This window comes from Myripristis murdjan, chromosome 20 (genome assembly GCF_902150065.1).
Source record: "Myripristis murdjan chromosome 20, fMyrMur1.1, whole genome shotgun sequence".
Taxonomy (NCBI): domain Eukaryota; kingdom Metazoa; phylum Chordata; class Actinopteri; order Holocentriformes; family Holocentridae; genus Myripristis; species Myripristis murdjan.
The window spans coordinates 24313682-24329528 of NC_043999.1; the positions used below are offsets into that span (position 1 = coordinate 24313682).

Here is a 15847-nt window from a genome sequence, read left to right on the forward strand (position 1 = left end):
GGGGTGAGCTGGACCGCAGAGTGAAGGCAAAGGGGCCAACAAGTGCTAAACACCTCTGGGAACTCCTTCAAGACTGTTGGAAAACCATTTCAGGTGACTACCTCTTGAAGCTTATGGAGAGAATGCCAAGAGTGTGCAAAGCAGTAATCAGAGCAAAGGGTGTTTTTTGTTCAGTACATAACTCCACATGTGTTCATTCATAGTTTTGATTCCTTCAGTGAGAATCTACAATGTACATAGTCATGAAAATAAAGAAAACGCATTGAATGAGAAGGTGTGTCCAAACTTTTGGCCTGTACTGTATATATGTGTGTGTGTGTGTGTGTGTGTGTATGTGTGTATGTGTGTATATATATATATATATATATATATATGTATATGTATATATATATATGTATGTATATATATATATATATATATATATATATATATATATATATATATATATATATATATATATATATATATATATGTATATATGTATGTATATATAATTATATTGCTCATTTTAATTTATTTTTATTTTCCCTTGTTACTGATTATATGATGCAGAGCACTGTTTCTCAAATGGGGGTATGTGTACCCCTGGGGGTACGTGGAGGAACTCCAGGGGGTACGTGAGATTTTAGAAAAAATATATTTTAAAAAAATAGCATCCATGCAAGGTTCCTTAAAAATCATTATTTAGGCTAATAAATATTCATTAAAATATAAATGGAATGGAATTTTGTATTCAGTATTCAATTTCAGCATCCTGAAAAACCCTGAGAGCCTGACCTCTGCTTGTGAAAATGACAGTGTCTGGTCTTTTGTGACATCAGCTGTCACTGACGACCACACACAGTTTAGTTATGCTTTAAAGGACCATCCCAGTGATTTTTAACCATTTTGCAAATCATGCAGGGGTACTAAGGATTTCACATCAACCATAACGATGTATACTGGTGTGAAGAAAGTCTTTAGTCTCTGAAAGTTCATTTTTATATCATAAAATGGAATAAATGGAAACGAATGACTGGATAAAAGGGAGGAAAAATGATTTTAGAGTTCTAAAATACCACTACTTGCTTTGAGAAAAGGTTAGCAGAAATCTCAAGTATGCATTTGTAGATATTACACTGAACATGCAAAGTCATATGGTCCTTTAAGCGTGGCTGAGATAACCTGAGTTGAATGGGTTCGTGAAATGATCAGATTCCTTTCACACCTGGCAATGAAATCTCAATGAAAACATAGATAAAAGATGTATTCACAGTAAGTTGTGCTCACTAAAACTCACAAATAGGTCTATAAATGTGCCTTAAACTACACTGCCTCTGTCAGATATGAGTACAGGCATCAAGCCTCTTAGTGATCATGAGGCTGTGGCTGCTGCATTCACTCTCAGCTGTTTCTTGATTCAAGTGGCTGTATGACATGTAAGCGTAACCTTACACAATCCAGTGCTCGCACAGTTTTGTAACAGCCTGTCCTCAGAGGTGGATATACCATCAGCACATTACTGTTACTTTATACCGCCTCTCTGCAGCTGACATTGGAAACCCAAAGTGAAATGCATTTCTATTTTCCAGCCTTTATTGATCCAGGAAAGGCACCGCTCAGCACCATCCTGCCTCACATTTCTATAGTCGAACACATGAAAATCTGCATGGTGAGCATGGCCCCTGATGAAGGTTTCATGCATTCTCAGCTGATGTATGTGCTGGCTAACTAATTTCCTCAGTGATGGAAACTGACTGCATAAGCAATGAATTATTGCAGTTCTGTATGTCTCCTGTGTGTAGCCAATCAACTTATGTGTTTAAAACACTTATGAAGGGTGTGTGAATGCTTTTGACATTGATTTAGCAACACTGATCTGAAGTTTAAATATTCATTCATTCATTCACTTTCCAAGCCCCTAATTACAGTCGCCTATCCCAGTGTGCAGTGGGAGGAAGGCAGGGAAACACCCTGGACAAGCCACCAGTCCATCAGTCCATCGCAGGGCAAGTTTAAATAAATCATTTTAATAATTAGATAGTTTTTGTGTCATTTTTTAAAAACATTTGTGCAAATTTCCAGGTCTTTTTTTTTTTTTTTTTTTTTGCAGATTTTCTGGTGTTTTTCCCGCTGAGCTTTCAAGGTGAAACCTGAGCAGATTCACTTCGTTTCTTTCAAGAAGCATGGTGAAAAAAAGGTGATAGGCAAATTGGCAAGAAACAGTGAAAAATTTGCAAGAAATTATAAAAGTTAGAAGATAATGACCAAAAAGGACCAAAAAACAAACCATAGGGGAAAAAAATGCAACAATAATAACAACATAAAATTATAAAATCAGCAAAAATATTACTAGAAAATTAGCACCAAAAAAAAAGTCTTTAAAAAATATAAGAAAAGTATTCATAATTAGTGTGAGTATGTACTTAAATTTGATTACAAGAAAATGACCAAATTAAAGGAACTGGATGTGTGAAAAAGCATCAAAAGATTCAACTAAGATGACTAATGAACGATGAGCCTGGTTCACGTGCCTTCACACACACGAGATGCCACAAATGGAAGTACAGGTGGCTGCTTCAGACACCACAGAGGATAAAAAGCGTGCAGTGTGATTGGTCAGCTGTGTACAAACTGTACTCACAAACACCGACACACAAGCATCAAGCTGTCTTTATTCGGACATCTAAGACTGGCACCATGTAGACTTTATTTTCAGGCCTGATAACCCCATCAACAGTACCATGGATAAAACCGAGAAATAAATAGTGTGTAATACTACAATAGCACATTAAAAAGGTTACACAGTCATATTATACAGGTATAGTTTCTGACGCGTTCAGGTGGTTTCTGGGAGTATTTGTAGAACATTAGAGTCCATAGGCCGATATAAAGCGTTTAAAGCAATAAAGTCCACATGTCGATGCAGATTTTGGCCCACATGTCCTCTATGCAAATATCACTGTACATTGTTTTGGCAAGAAACCATTATGATCCAGTCCTCAGTGTTGTTTTCAGCTGTTAAACCGCGATGAGCCGCTTCACTGTCGTCGTACATCGGCCTTTGATAATAAGTGTATGATTTGCTAACATGATGTTGTAAAAGTATTCGCCATGGTTTGTAATTGTTTTGGCCTTGTTCGAGCAAATCTCAAGTAATCCCTGACACAAACCTATGCCCCTCCCCCCAACATGTAAAATTGATACTTCAATGTTGATATGGAAATATCTCCATGACAGCCAACCCCCATTCCTTTACCCCGTTCCAGTGCTCACAAAACATTGACTCTGGATTTAATTCCAGCTCTGGTAGAAACGCAGAGTTCTCTTTGTGTCAGAAAATAAAGTCATTCTGTTTGGAAGAATCGTGACAGTGGGCCTCTTGGCCTAAAAACAAAACCTTTTGACAAGGTGCAAACTGTAGGCAGCCAGTCCAGCGCTCCCGTCAGTTTGGTAGTGGCACAGATTGTTCTGCCTCTAGCCGTCCAGAGGCTTGCCCAGGTACACCATGGTGACTTCAGTGTTGCCGTACACTGCGGACACGGCGGGGAACAGGCAGGCTTTGGGCAGTCCACGGAACGCCACTCCCAGGAACTCAAAGCCCCTCTCGAACGCCAGAGTCTTGTCATCCATGTCTAGAATCACTCGTATTCTTTCCCCAATCTGCAGACAAACAGGGTCACATGGTAGGGTTGGATTACAAAGACACAAAGGACCAGCAATGTACAAATGACATAGTCACTGAATAGGCAGGGCTGGGACAACATGCTTCTCTCCTGATTTGATAGTGTCACGATACGTGGGTGCTAATTCCATATGTATTGGGTTTCTTAATTCAAGATTATGATTGTGATTTTTGTTTTTTGAATTATCCTCTAGTTTGTGAATGTAAAGTTTCATGAGGCTGTGATTATCTTAAAGGTCATGTCAAGTTTCAAAAAATGTTGTCACTACAATGAAATGGCTGCTATAGGGGCTAACATCATCACACATGAATCAAATGTGGCTCATTGAATCCACAAGAGTCTCAACTTTCCAGTCAAACCAGTCATGGGGAGACCAGATATCATTCAGATATCTGGAGGTCAGAGGTCAAGGGAACACTTTGAAAATGACCATGGCAGTTTTTCCTCACCAAAATGTAGCCTGTACCATATCTTTATTATAAATTGATTAAATAACAATAAATTGATAAAAAAAAATGCACCAAAAAGTATCGCAATACTTAAGTGAATCGACTTTTTCCCATCCTTAATGGGCAGAGCTCCTACCTGGTATTTGGGTGCGTTGTTGCACTGGGGGAAGTTCCCGTTGACCTCCCCGTTATGAAGCAGGTTGTTGTCCACCAGGTTCCAGCCCCAGCTCTGGTCGTCACTCCCCAGCAAGGCCACATAGCCTTGGCACTGCATCTGCGCCCGTTTGGTGGCAATGCCGATCACGGCCACGGTTCCCAGGGGCCCCTCCCACCAGATCTCCCAGGCGTGACGCCCCTCGGAGAAGCCGATCTTGCCCCGCGCGCCATCCGTGCTCTGGGCGATGGGGTTGCGGTGCAGGGTGAAGCCATTCTTCTTCACGTAAACGTTGCGTGAGCAGTCGTGCGAGCTCAAAGCGTGCTGGAAGGACTTGAGCTGTGGAGGAGAACAATGGTATGATTAAGATACAACAGGCCATCAACTGCTAGAAGACACAGGAACACAGAATGTCACATCAAATTTCATGCTGAAATCTGTCAGATTAAAAGGTGCAGTCTCTTCCTCAAATAAACTAGATACAAACAATCTGCAAAGCTCAGTATATTCCAGGAGTTATTTTGAGATTACAGTTTATAATAAGTAAAAAAAGAATTATATAAGCAACAGTGGTTGCTAATGAGCAAATATTCATGTCAGATTTAAAAACAAACAAACAAAAAAAAAAAAACAGGGATGCAGGGATGTGAGAGGTCATATTTGCCCTGTTTGTGAATATTGTATATCACATATCGGATATCGACCAAAAATCCGATATCGTGCATCCCTACAAAAACTTTTCCATAGTTGTTAGGGTCCACGAGTAATTTCAACATACACATGCTGCACCAAGCAGAAGATAATTCAATGAAATGTCTAATTCTTCTATCTATCTCATTTACAACTGAACCCTGGAGATTTGTAAAATGTATCAGGACTTTACAGCTCCAAGCTTTTGAATAATCATGTACATTTTCATTATTTTTCAGTAGTGACAATTTTGACAACAGAAAACAGTTCAGTGAATTGATAGTTAGATAAGCTTACATAAGATGACACATTCCATCTAAGTCTATATCAAGAAATCTTAAGAGTAACAACTCCATATGAAAAGTTTCACTTAGACATTATATGTTGTTGAGACCTCCAGGGGCCTTTGCAGGTTCCAGTTGGCCCCCAGCAAAATGAAGAACAGCTTATATTCACAAATATTTAATTCACTGAAAAGAATACCAGCTAGAGACTGAATAAGAATGCCTATTCAAATCACAGGTTTCACACTGAGAGTCAAACATCACAAAAAAATCTTCCTGACATGACAGCAAAACGCCTACATTCTGTCATTTCAAGGGCAAAGTTACACCAAACTACACTGAAAAATCTGTCAGTTTAATGCTGACTTTTTTCATAGGCTGTCATACACACCTTAGTCTACGGTTTAAGAACATATACTACATTAACGGGTTCTTCAGGTTAATTCGGCACACAATAATCCACCAAATAGCGCTCTATTTAAATCAAATTTCATTTTTTTTAACGCGAGTATAACGACGAGACCAATTCTTGAAGTTGAACTTGTGTTGACATAAATGCTGGTCGGTGTATTGGATGCATGCCTACGAGAAGAGTGCTTCTTAAGGATTTATTCAACATCTTAAGTCGTGTTTTAGAGCTGGGTAGTTGGTGGATATAAAGGGAACATACAACGGGCCCATTATTTGAATGGAGGCACGCTGTTTTGATTGTCCAAGCGAGAACGGCGGGGATGAGGTGGTATATTGGTAAACCTACTTTCCCCTTGTAGGTCGGCAGGTTACACAGGATGTCAGACCGCAGAGCCTCCTCGCTCAGAGTCCGGGTGCTGAGGCTGCGCCACACCTCGCTGTTTTCATCCGCCAGGATATTGTTCCAGTGCCAGCACACCAGCGAGCAGCGCATTAAATCGGCCATGTCCAAATAGGAGAAAATATGCTCCAGGACCCGGCCGGGCAGTCTCCCGGCCACCCCTGCACCTCCACCCGCCGCAGCAGCGTATGAACCCCCGGCACTGCTGCAACTGGCTGCGGCTGCTGCGCCCAGACAGGAGGAGCCTCCTCCGGCGGCCGCTCCAGACATGATAGGCCTTTTATTTCTTATCGACGACACCAGCCGACGAAATATATTCACCCTACACCATAGAATGATGTCTAATATAGGCAACGTCTCGGCATTTTACCCGCAAAATCACGCAGAGGTTGTAGTAAAACCAAAACAGTATGGACCCTGCCCAGCTCAATGGCTGAAAGGAAGCAATACCTCAAGGTCCTGAAAGATGGAATGAAATAATTGCATTGCAACCAAACAGACATTAAAACTATTTCTAAAACATGACGGTAATTAAACTTGCATTACTTAAATATGGAAAAAATATTACACTTATTCGGCGTTAGACCATGAGAAGCCTCAGCCTAGATTTAAAAATTTGATCACCTGCAAGGACACTAGATCTGACAATAATGAGTGCGCTTTGATAGGAGCTCTGGAGTGGCTGCTCTAGCCGTGCTCTCTGTACTCCTGTTTCAGCATTGTTGAAACATCTATTGCACAACGTACATTTTATGATTAATTTTGTTCAAGGTTAGTTTTTGCTCAAATGTGCATTAAAGATAAAATGCATGATAGCAGAATTAACTGCGGAAAAACAGATTTAGAAATACTTACTGACCCTGATTCAAGATTTACTAAATTGGGCCAGTTGCTCAAATTCTCAGGAGAAGAATTAAATTCTACGAAATAATAATAATAATAAAAAAACAAAAAACAAATAAGAAATATAAAAATACGTGCCTTAGAAATTTGTGAAAAAAGTATGTGTATGATGTCTAAATATGTACATTAATCCTACAAAACATTAAGCATACGTAAAAGCATATAAGAAAAAAAAAAAAAAAATGAGGTCAGCGAATATTATCAGAGCAACATCGGATAATTCCACAATAGATTCAGGGAGAATTTATAAATGACAGAAATGATGAAAAAAAAGGGGATTAAAGCAGTGAGGGTGTGGGGCTGGACAGATATATAACCTGTTAAAACGACTCTGATAATATATGCATTGTCTTTGACTTTATCAATACTTTAAAGAAATTGTGAGAGAAACATTTGCATCTTTTTGCTGTGTTTTTATGAATATAAAACACAATCCAATACGATATAGAGACGTCGTCCCTATATACTTATATATGTGTATTATTTTGGACTGGGCCACCACGTGACAAGGTAGACGGAAGTGACGCGGGGTGCTCAAAAGAGTTCAGTAAAGCATCTGCGGGAAGCCAAACACCAGCTAGCGTCTTTTATTTTCCATCAAGAGGCAGAAGGAGGGGACTTCCAGGCGGTCAAAGGAGATAACAGTGAGTTATTTTGGAGACGTGTTGGGACTGAGAGGTGTGTGTGTCTGTTTTGGTCCGGGACAGGCGCCGCTGCAGAGCCGACCTACTAGTCCGGCTGTCTCACTGTGATATGCGGCCTGTTGACAAGCCGCCCCCGTCTGTCTGCTATCTGCACCCGGTTAAGTGCGTTCGGCTGTCAGACGGATGTATAGCAGTCTGGTTTGCACACCGGGGCATACCGGGGACAGGACGCATCCGTATGTAACGTTACAGCAGCGGCTGGGTCAGCTACACACACTGCTAAGCTTGCTAATAGTCCCAGAGAACCACTGCGCGCCAGCTCTCATATTTGTTGAGAACCTCCATGCTAAAACCTGGCAGTTGAGTTTGGCCTTGGTTATCCGCACACCGTGTCCACACTGGGGGATATAATTGGAAACCATGTATTGTTAGGAGTCATTGCTAACTCCAGCATACAGAAAATCCACCCAGCAACACATTTCCCTATAAAATGTGAATTTTTAGAATTGCTTAAGGCTCCTGGAAACTAACGTCAGCCGCTTACCGCGTCTTGTTTGAAACGACTCACATCACAATAACTGATAAGAATGTAGTTTTATTGCTCCTTGGTGTACTTAGTGGCTGCCGAAATGAAGAGAGCTTCGTCAAGAAAAAAATGCAAACGTTTTTTTTTTTTTTTTAAGTGTAACTTTGCTTGTAAGGAGCGACGCATTAAATTGCCGGATTTACTTTGGAATTCGCAGTGCTGGCTCACCTTAAAGAGCAACGGAGCGTGTCGATGCTGTGTATGTTTTACCAGCAGTCCGTGATAGGACTGCTGTTATTTAGCATTTTATCAACCCGTGAGAGCTATAACAGTGTACTAATCGTTGGCTTAGGAAAAAGTGATTGTTGAATGATACGACTTGTAGAATCACGCCATGGTTGTTGATCACAGCCAGAGGATAGCTCACAGGCAAATATTATTTGATTTCCAACTAATGAGCATCATGTGGAGCAGCTGCAGGCTCCCACTGCTTATGGAGCTTTCAGAGGTGTATTCCTGACAGGGAATGTCAGGGAACTTCACAAATGGCTCTAACAAGAATGTATTTTACTACTTGCAAGTTAGATTTACGTTTTCAGCTGTTTTCTATTTTGCATCACTATTTGTTCCACAGCAAGTGAAACTGTAGTGGAAATCAGACTGATTGAGCTTAAACATGAGAAAATACATCAAGGCATACTCTGTTTAGGCTATGAAAATGCTCCAAGTTAGTCAGGGCAAGACTTGGAAAGTTATGGCATTTTACGGTAGCACTGATAGATTACACCAGATGACACTGCCTTGCTGCATCATTTGCATCACCTATCACATCACAGATAACTTTTAGGACATAAGCCCAGATAGTACTATGGTGTTGTCTGTTTATGAACATGTTTGGACTGTGCAAAAAACAAAATGCAGGGAAAATTCATTTGTTATTGAATATGCTGAGTCTGAGGTCACCTGTGTGACTCTCCACCCTGTTCAGCAGCATTGCACTGATTTTTGCAGTGCAGTGTTTTCTACCACTAACCATTCTACTCCCTGAACCCTAAATATTGGTCTATACCATGTACTGATGTGATGCATGACACACAGTGTGAGCAGTGTGGTTTTTAAAGCAGAGACGAACTTTGGTAGAGTTTTGGGTTGTATAGTTATGTGGATGTGAGTCCACATGGTGGTGAAATATCTTGTATATAGTTGCTCTGTGCCTCCCTAGGCTGCTGATACCCAATACTTTATTTGTGTCTCTCTATTCACTTAAATAGCAAAACAGCTCCCAAAATATCACTTTCAGCACATAGATGAACACAAAGTGGATTATGTCAACATGAAAAACACAAGCCCCGGTACCAGTTTTTTGTGTGTAACTACAGTTAGGCTATTTGTGAAAGTACTATCAGGTTGTTTCTTCCTGGTGCAAAGTTACTAGTTTCCTACAGACGCAGTCTGCCAGATCAACTTTCTAATTCAAATAGAAAAATAACAAGAAAAGAAATGTTTAAGTTACTTAAAAAATGGGTACCGGGACTTAAAATGTCATTTTGGAAGCCGATTTGCTGCACAATAGAAGCGAATGCAGAGACACAAATACAGTATTGTGGATTAGCAGTCCAGTGGAGCACAGAGCAACTAATGAGGATATTTCACTAACATGTGGAGTCATATAACGCCCAGGTAACTGTGCACACCAACACTCTACCAAAGCTCAGTTTTGCTGTAAAAACTCTACAAATTTCTAAAGACAGTAATCATAGAAATTCAAAGTTTCTGCACTCTTTTCATTGCAGCCTGTGTGAGCAGGCCACAAATATGAATCCTGTATACAGCCCCGCACCAACAGGGGTCCCCTATGCCAATCCTAAGGGCATTGGCTATCCAGGTAATTTTACATGTATGTCATTGTATAATGGTTTAACCAAATATTATAATAACAAGGAAAGCTGTAAAAGTTCTTGCATGTTTTTTTTCTCCATCCTGGAAGCTGGATTCCCTGTTGGCTACGCAGCAGCCGCTCCAGCATACACCCCAAACGTCTACCCAGGGGCTAACCCAGCCTTCCCAACTGGTAAGGACTCCTTTCAGCTGCCCCGCAGTCTCAGCTGCAGGACAAAAGAGGCAATACAAAGGCTATAGAAGTTCTGTTTTTTAAACGTTTTTTTCAGGAAGATGTAATGTACCATTTTGATCCTTCATACAATTACAATTTTGGGTGGGACAGGGATTGGTGAGTGTGTGAGTGTGAGAGAGAGAGAGAGAGAGAGAGAGAGAGAGAGAGAGAGAGAGAGAGAGAGAGAGAGAGAGAGAGAGAGAGAGAGAGAGAGAGAGAGAGAGAGAGAGAGAGAGAGAGAGAGAGAGAGAGAGAGAGAGAGAGAGAGAGAGAGAGAGAGAGAGAGAGAGAGAGAGAGAAATTTCATTTCCTTAAAGTATGACATTTGAGGTAAATGAAGACAGAAATTTTGGCATTAATAAATAAAAACAAAGGCCAGCCGCCACATTACATAACAACCACTCTCTTCTGTAATATGTTATTACAAAATGTGTGGAAATTTACTTTGGTTTACGTTCAGTGTGGCAAGTTATTAAATTCCGATGTTAGGCCCGTTACATGATAGAGGAAAGATGTGTTATATGTTTGAACGTTATTACAAAATGCATAGTGTTACATAATGTATTGTTACAATACTTGTGTGGAAGCTGGTGAAGATATCACTTTAGAATCAATAGACGTTGTTTCACAGCATTTTGACGTGAAACAGCAGGTAAACACAGGTGTTACTAATAACATGAATGAGGGATGTGCTCCACTGAGGTCTCACAGACCCAGAGTCCTGGTGCTGTTCACTCTGCCTCACTCAACAGAGCATTCATTCATGTCATCAGTACCACCTGTGTTTACCTCATGTTTCATGTCAGAATGGTTTTTGGTCAACAGCGTGGAGCAGCAGGGGGACTGACTGATACATGATAAAATGTCCACATCAGTGTGGATTGTGTATGTGGTGGGTGTGGCACTGACCTGATCCATGTTCCACCCACCTCAGGCTATGCTCCAGGCACTCCTTTCAAAGTGTCCTGTTCTCCCACCACTGGGGCTGTCCCACCCTACTCCTCCTCACCCAACCCCTACCCTGCCGCAGTCTACCCCGTCAGGAGCACCTATCCCCAACAGAACCCTTATGCACAGGTCAGTGGGTTCACACACACCAAGCTGCTCGGACTTACGAATTGTTCATCCAAGTGATGGAAGTGGAAGTGTGGGTTGTTTATGGATGGGGTTCAGTTATGATACACTGAGAGGTGTTGGGTTGTGTTCCAGAGTTTAAAAAAAAAAATTACACTAATTGTGCTGGTGACAAAATTAACAATCAAGATTTCTGACTGAAAGATGAACTTTCATCAGGTTAAACACATACATTATTAGTATTAGTGTATAGTCATATCAGATATACTTCATTTTTCTTTGTCTCAGTATATTTCAAAGACTTAAGACTTTCTTCACACCCGTATTCCATCACTGTGGCAAAGTCCTCCACATTAGTTTGCTGTAAAGCAGCAGCACTGTTGTGTTTTAATGACTTCAAATTGAGTGGAGTGAGACAGGCTCTCTGCCAAGAAAATATTTGCCTCACAGAGACAATTGCTTCTGTGGTTTATGAGTGGTGACGATTTTGTCAGCTACAGAGGCAGAGCACTATAAAGGTGGGTGTTTCAACCAACAATTCAAATGGAAAAATTAGGGGATATTGGTTATTTCTTGTGAAATCTTTAATACCCTTGCATGATTTACAAAGTTGTTTGTTGCAGTGTACAATGTGGAGAAACTGTAGTGAATGAGCCAAACATTCAGGATCACTGGGATGGTCCTTTAAGTTTCACCTCATCTCATGTTAATGTGACCATGTCTTTACTATGAAGCACTAGTTTATTGTTGTTCAGCTTCAGTGTGTGGCTCTGTTCCTCTGTGACCCAGGCGCTCTTACCTTCACAACAACAAGGCACTTACTACACACAGCCGCTATATGCAGCGCCGCCTCATGTCATCCATCACACGACAGTGGTCCAGCCCAATGGCATGCCAGCGGCCATGTATGCCCCGCCCATCCCGCCTCCTCGCCCAAACAGCGTTGCGATGGGGATGGTGGCTGGCACCACCATGGCCATGTCAGCCGGTAAGCTGTGGTTTCCATTTTCTTCTTAGCAGCCTGTGTCTAACAGAAATGCTTGACTTGAGGAACTCAGGGCCTGATTCAGTAAAGCTTTTCAGGAAGGAAGGAGCCGATGCTCTATCACCAAAATGACCAAATTAGTAAGCCATGCTATTTCCTAGCAATGAGAGAAAAGGTTAATAGTGCTGGTTAAACAGTGAAGCCTGTTTGTGCTGGGAGTGGTTTCTGATCTCCTCTGAGAGTCTGAGCGACTTGTCAGCGGCGATGCCCACATCTTGCAGTAATGATAGCAGCCATTCTGAATGGCCAAAGTGTGCAAAATCTAGCAGTGTAACAATATCAGTTTTTCACTATCGATCATGTGTATCATGATCGTCATGACGGTGGCCTCATGCTAACCTAGTGGGTGTAGATAAATATTTCAACCAATTGAACCTTTGCAAATTTTAGAGCAGTCCCACCCCTGCACCCACACTGTTTTATCTGAGAGGATCAGCAGATAAAACTGTTTCTCTCTCTGACTGATTTCCTGTTAGTTTACACTTCTGAACTTCTCAGTGCCTTATGTCTACATAAGGCCTTACATTTCCACATTGATTTGCAGAAATGTCGTTGAAGCAGCTGACGTGTCAGAAATGTTCAGATTGCCGTCATAATGCAGTCTTAATGAACCATATATCTGTGCTCTTCTCTGCTCACTCTGGTTCTCAGGAACTCTGTTGACCACTCATTCGCCAGCGCCCGTTGCCCCCCACCAAGTCACAATGCCCACATATCGGGCCCCAGGCACACCCACCTACAGCTACGTGCCCCCTCAGTGGTGAACAGAGGGCAGCGTGAGTACCACATTTTAGTCTGATGACTCTGATCTCTTTGAAATGGTTCCACAATGAACATTTTGTCACACCTGCCAAGAGCTGCCTGACCAAAACAAGCTACCTGCCAAGTCTAAGTTTTACTTAGCAATGCATATTTTTTGTGTGAAACATATGAATGTTTCATAGAAATATGGCACTGCAATTTAATGCACTATTATGTACTGAATTACACACATTATGTGAAACTGCAAATAGGCCTCAGAAGTCATGTTGTCATTTATCTCTGATTTGTTTTATTTATTTATTTATTTTTATTTAAAATTTAAAATAAAATAAAAAAAGTCGGCTAAGTGGTTAACCACCCACGATAACCTGTCTGTGCTCTTCTCTGTTCACTCTGCTTCTCAGGAACTCTGCTGACCACTCCTGTGGGAGTTACAGTGATTTTCCTCTTCTTAATACTTTTGTTGTTGTCCTTGAACAGAGAGAACAGATTGATCAAAGAAAAGACATGGCAGCGAGCTAACCAGGTGTTTTTCATGGCTCAGCGGCAAGCTGGAATGACTCTAGTCGTCAATTTAAAAGGCGCTCACAGAGAAGCTGGCTGTGGATTAAAATCATGTAGCAGTGTTTGTAAAATCATGATAGAAACGTACAGATAAAAATGTCCAGGTTATATACCCCAGCTTAAATCAGAGACTCATGTGATTGGTGTCACAGTCAGATTGGCCAGCAGGGGCAAAGTTTGAGAACAGGCAAATCAAATGTGCCATTTAAGATTTTTTTTGGGCAGTGAGGTGGGTGATGTGACCTTTACAGAAGTACATACAAACAACACTTTCACTGTGTTTCATCCCACTGATCATATTTGTATAACATGAGGTATGGCTCGATCCCTTACACACACCTTTTCTTCTCTCTTGCAGGTCAGAAGATGGCAGATATGCATTCACAGTCCAGTGTTTTTTACTATTGGTGATGACCTGCACCGCCAGTGTCTGCAGCCAGTTGCTCTTCTTCCAGCATAATGTGAATCTGAAATCCCGACCACGTAGAATGAGGCTCACCTGGGAGGAGGCTGAAGAATAGGCCCGTTCCCAAGGCCCCTCTCAATGGAAAACGCTGCCCTCCTTCACGCACTCTATAACCTGCTGCATATCTCGCATCCAATGGCAAAGTCTCCATGCAACCCCTGTTTATTTCTTTTTTCTTTTTTTTGTGGACTGTCTTGCAGATTTTTATAGCTTACTCTCTTACTAAGTGGTGAAAAGGGAGTTTGGATTTCTTATTTTTTTTTATTTTTTATTTTATTTTATTTTATTTTATTTTATGTCTGGGATCCATATGATGTTGAATGCATGTGTATATATAGATATATGAAATAATGCTAGCTCAATCTACCTGCTGTGACAGATGCAAAATCAACAAAAGGCATAAATCCAAAGGAAGTTAAAAAAAAAAAAAAAAAAACAAGGAAAAAAAAGAGTAATAATCTGCAATGCTGAATCACCGATGACCATGTCTTAAATGTGAAAGAAGACGAGAACTGTTTCTTCATGCGAAAACATAACTGCTCAAACGGGTGCAGCCCAAACTGCACTGTTTTCACCGCTTTGTGTTTTTGGTAAGTGATGCTAGGTTTTTATTCTTTCTCCGAGTGATGCGGTGTATGCATTCTGTCTTACCATTTTTGTATTTTAGGAAACAGACGGGACTTTGAGTTTGTGCCTGTGACTGACGGCCATTCCGACACTTAACTATTCAAGTTTCTTTCTTGCCCCGTGGAAGCCGTTAGGAAGCGAGCGCGGGGCTTTTCCACAGCTCTCACACAGCTTCCTCTCCCTGCACAGAAAACACTTCTTTTAGCCAAAAGCATTCTCGACAGGGGACAAATGGAGGAAGCTGTTTAAAATGATTTGCACCCTTCAGTGAGTGAATGAGCTGTGTGAGTGTGAGGGTGTGTGTGTGCGTGAGATAGTGGATCAGTATAGAAACCATTAAAAAATGGTGTTGTGCCATACAGCGGGACATATGCCTATATGTCACAACAATCAGTATGTTCGTACTTTTTAAGTAAGTCTGAAGCACTACACGATTAAATCACTGCTAATGTTTGCTCAGAGGAGCATCGTTTTTTTTTTATTTTCAACTCGATTTGTGACTAGCACTACTGAAGGAAAGGCACTAATTCTGTAGTCAAAACAATCTGTAAGATATCAAACCTTTTCCATCGCTCACTGTTTTACCTCAAGGTTCCAGCCAGACCCACCAGTATCACTGTCTCCAACTTGCTCTTCTATGTTGCCTCGGTCACCTCAGTTAAATAATCTGTTTTGTAAATGTTATTTTTGTGTTTTTTGGTTCTTGTTTTGTATTCTAAAGAAAGACCAAAAATAAAAACAGTTACAAGAATAATTGTCTTTTCTTACTGTGCCATTATCTGCTCTTAATAGGATGTTCTGCCATCTTGTCATAACTTGTTTCTTCAGTGTGCATGACATCTGCTCACAGGGATGATGGACCCAGGTCAAACTGTGGATTTTCTTCTTTAGTGCTGTGCTTTAGTACTAGCTTTATGATCCACCAAGAACTTATTAACAAAAATGCATAAATAATTTCAGTACATAATATCTGAACATGGTGCATGAAAAAGTAGAACCCTGATAGCACAGATGCACTCTCACAGAGGCCACAGCAGTCACTCCTCATCCTCACTTCCTGTCCTATAGAG

The 15847-nt window shown here is 41.0% G+C and overlaps 2 protein-coding genes across 2 annotated transcripts; one reads left to right on the top strand and one right to left on the bottom strand.

The window, feature by feature from the left end:
* Positions 1-2634: 2634 nt before the first annotated feature.
* On the bottom strand, positions 2635-6674 carry fbxo45 (F-box protein 45). Its single transcript, XM_030079998.1, has 3 exons — positions 6000-6674; positions 4251-4607; positions 2635-3642 (listed from the first exon to the last, which is right to left on the bottom strand). Exons 1-3 carry the CDS (start codon positions 6321-6323, stop codon positions 3457-3459), a joined length of 867 nt encoding a protein of 288 aa, XP_029935858.1. The 5' UTR covers positions 6324-6674; the 3' UTR covers positions 2635-3456.
* Positions 6675-7462: 788 nt separating this feature from the next.
* Positions 7463-15485, top strand: fam168b (family with sequence similarity 168 member B). Its single transcript, XM_030079729.1, has 7 exons — positions 7463-7600; positions 9920-10011; positions 10114-10197; positions 11174-11316; positions 12103-12301; positions 13010-13134; positions 14043-15485. The coding sequence occupies exons 2-6, from the start codon at positions 9942-9944 to the stop codon at positions 13120-13122; spliced, it is 609 nt and encodes a 202-aa protein (XP_029935589.1). The 5' UTR covers positions 7463-7600; positions 9920-9941; the 3' UTR covers positions 13123-13134; positions 14043-15485.
* The last annotated feature ends 362 nt before the right edge of the window (positions 15486-15847 follow it).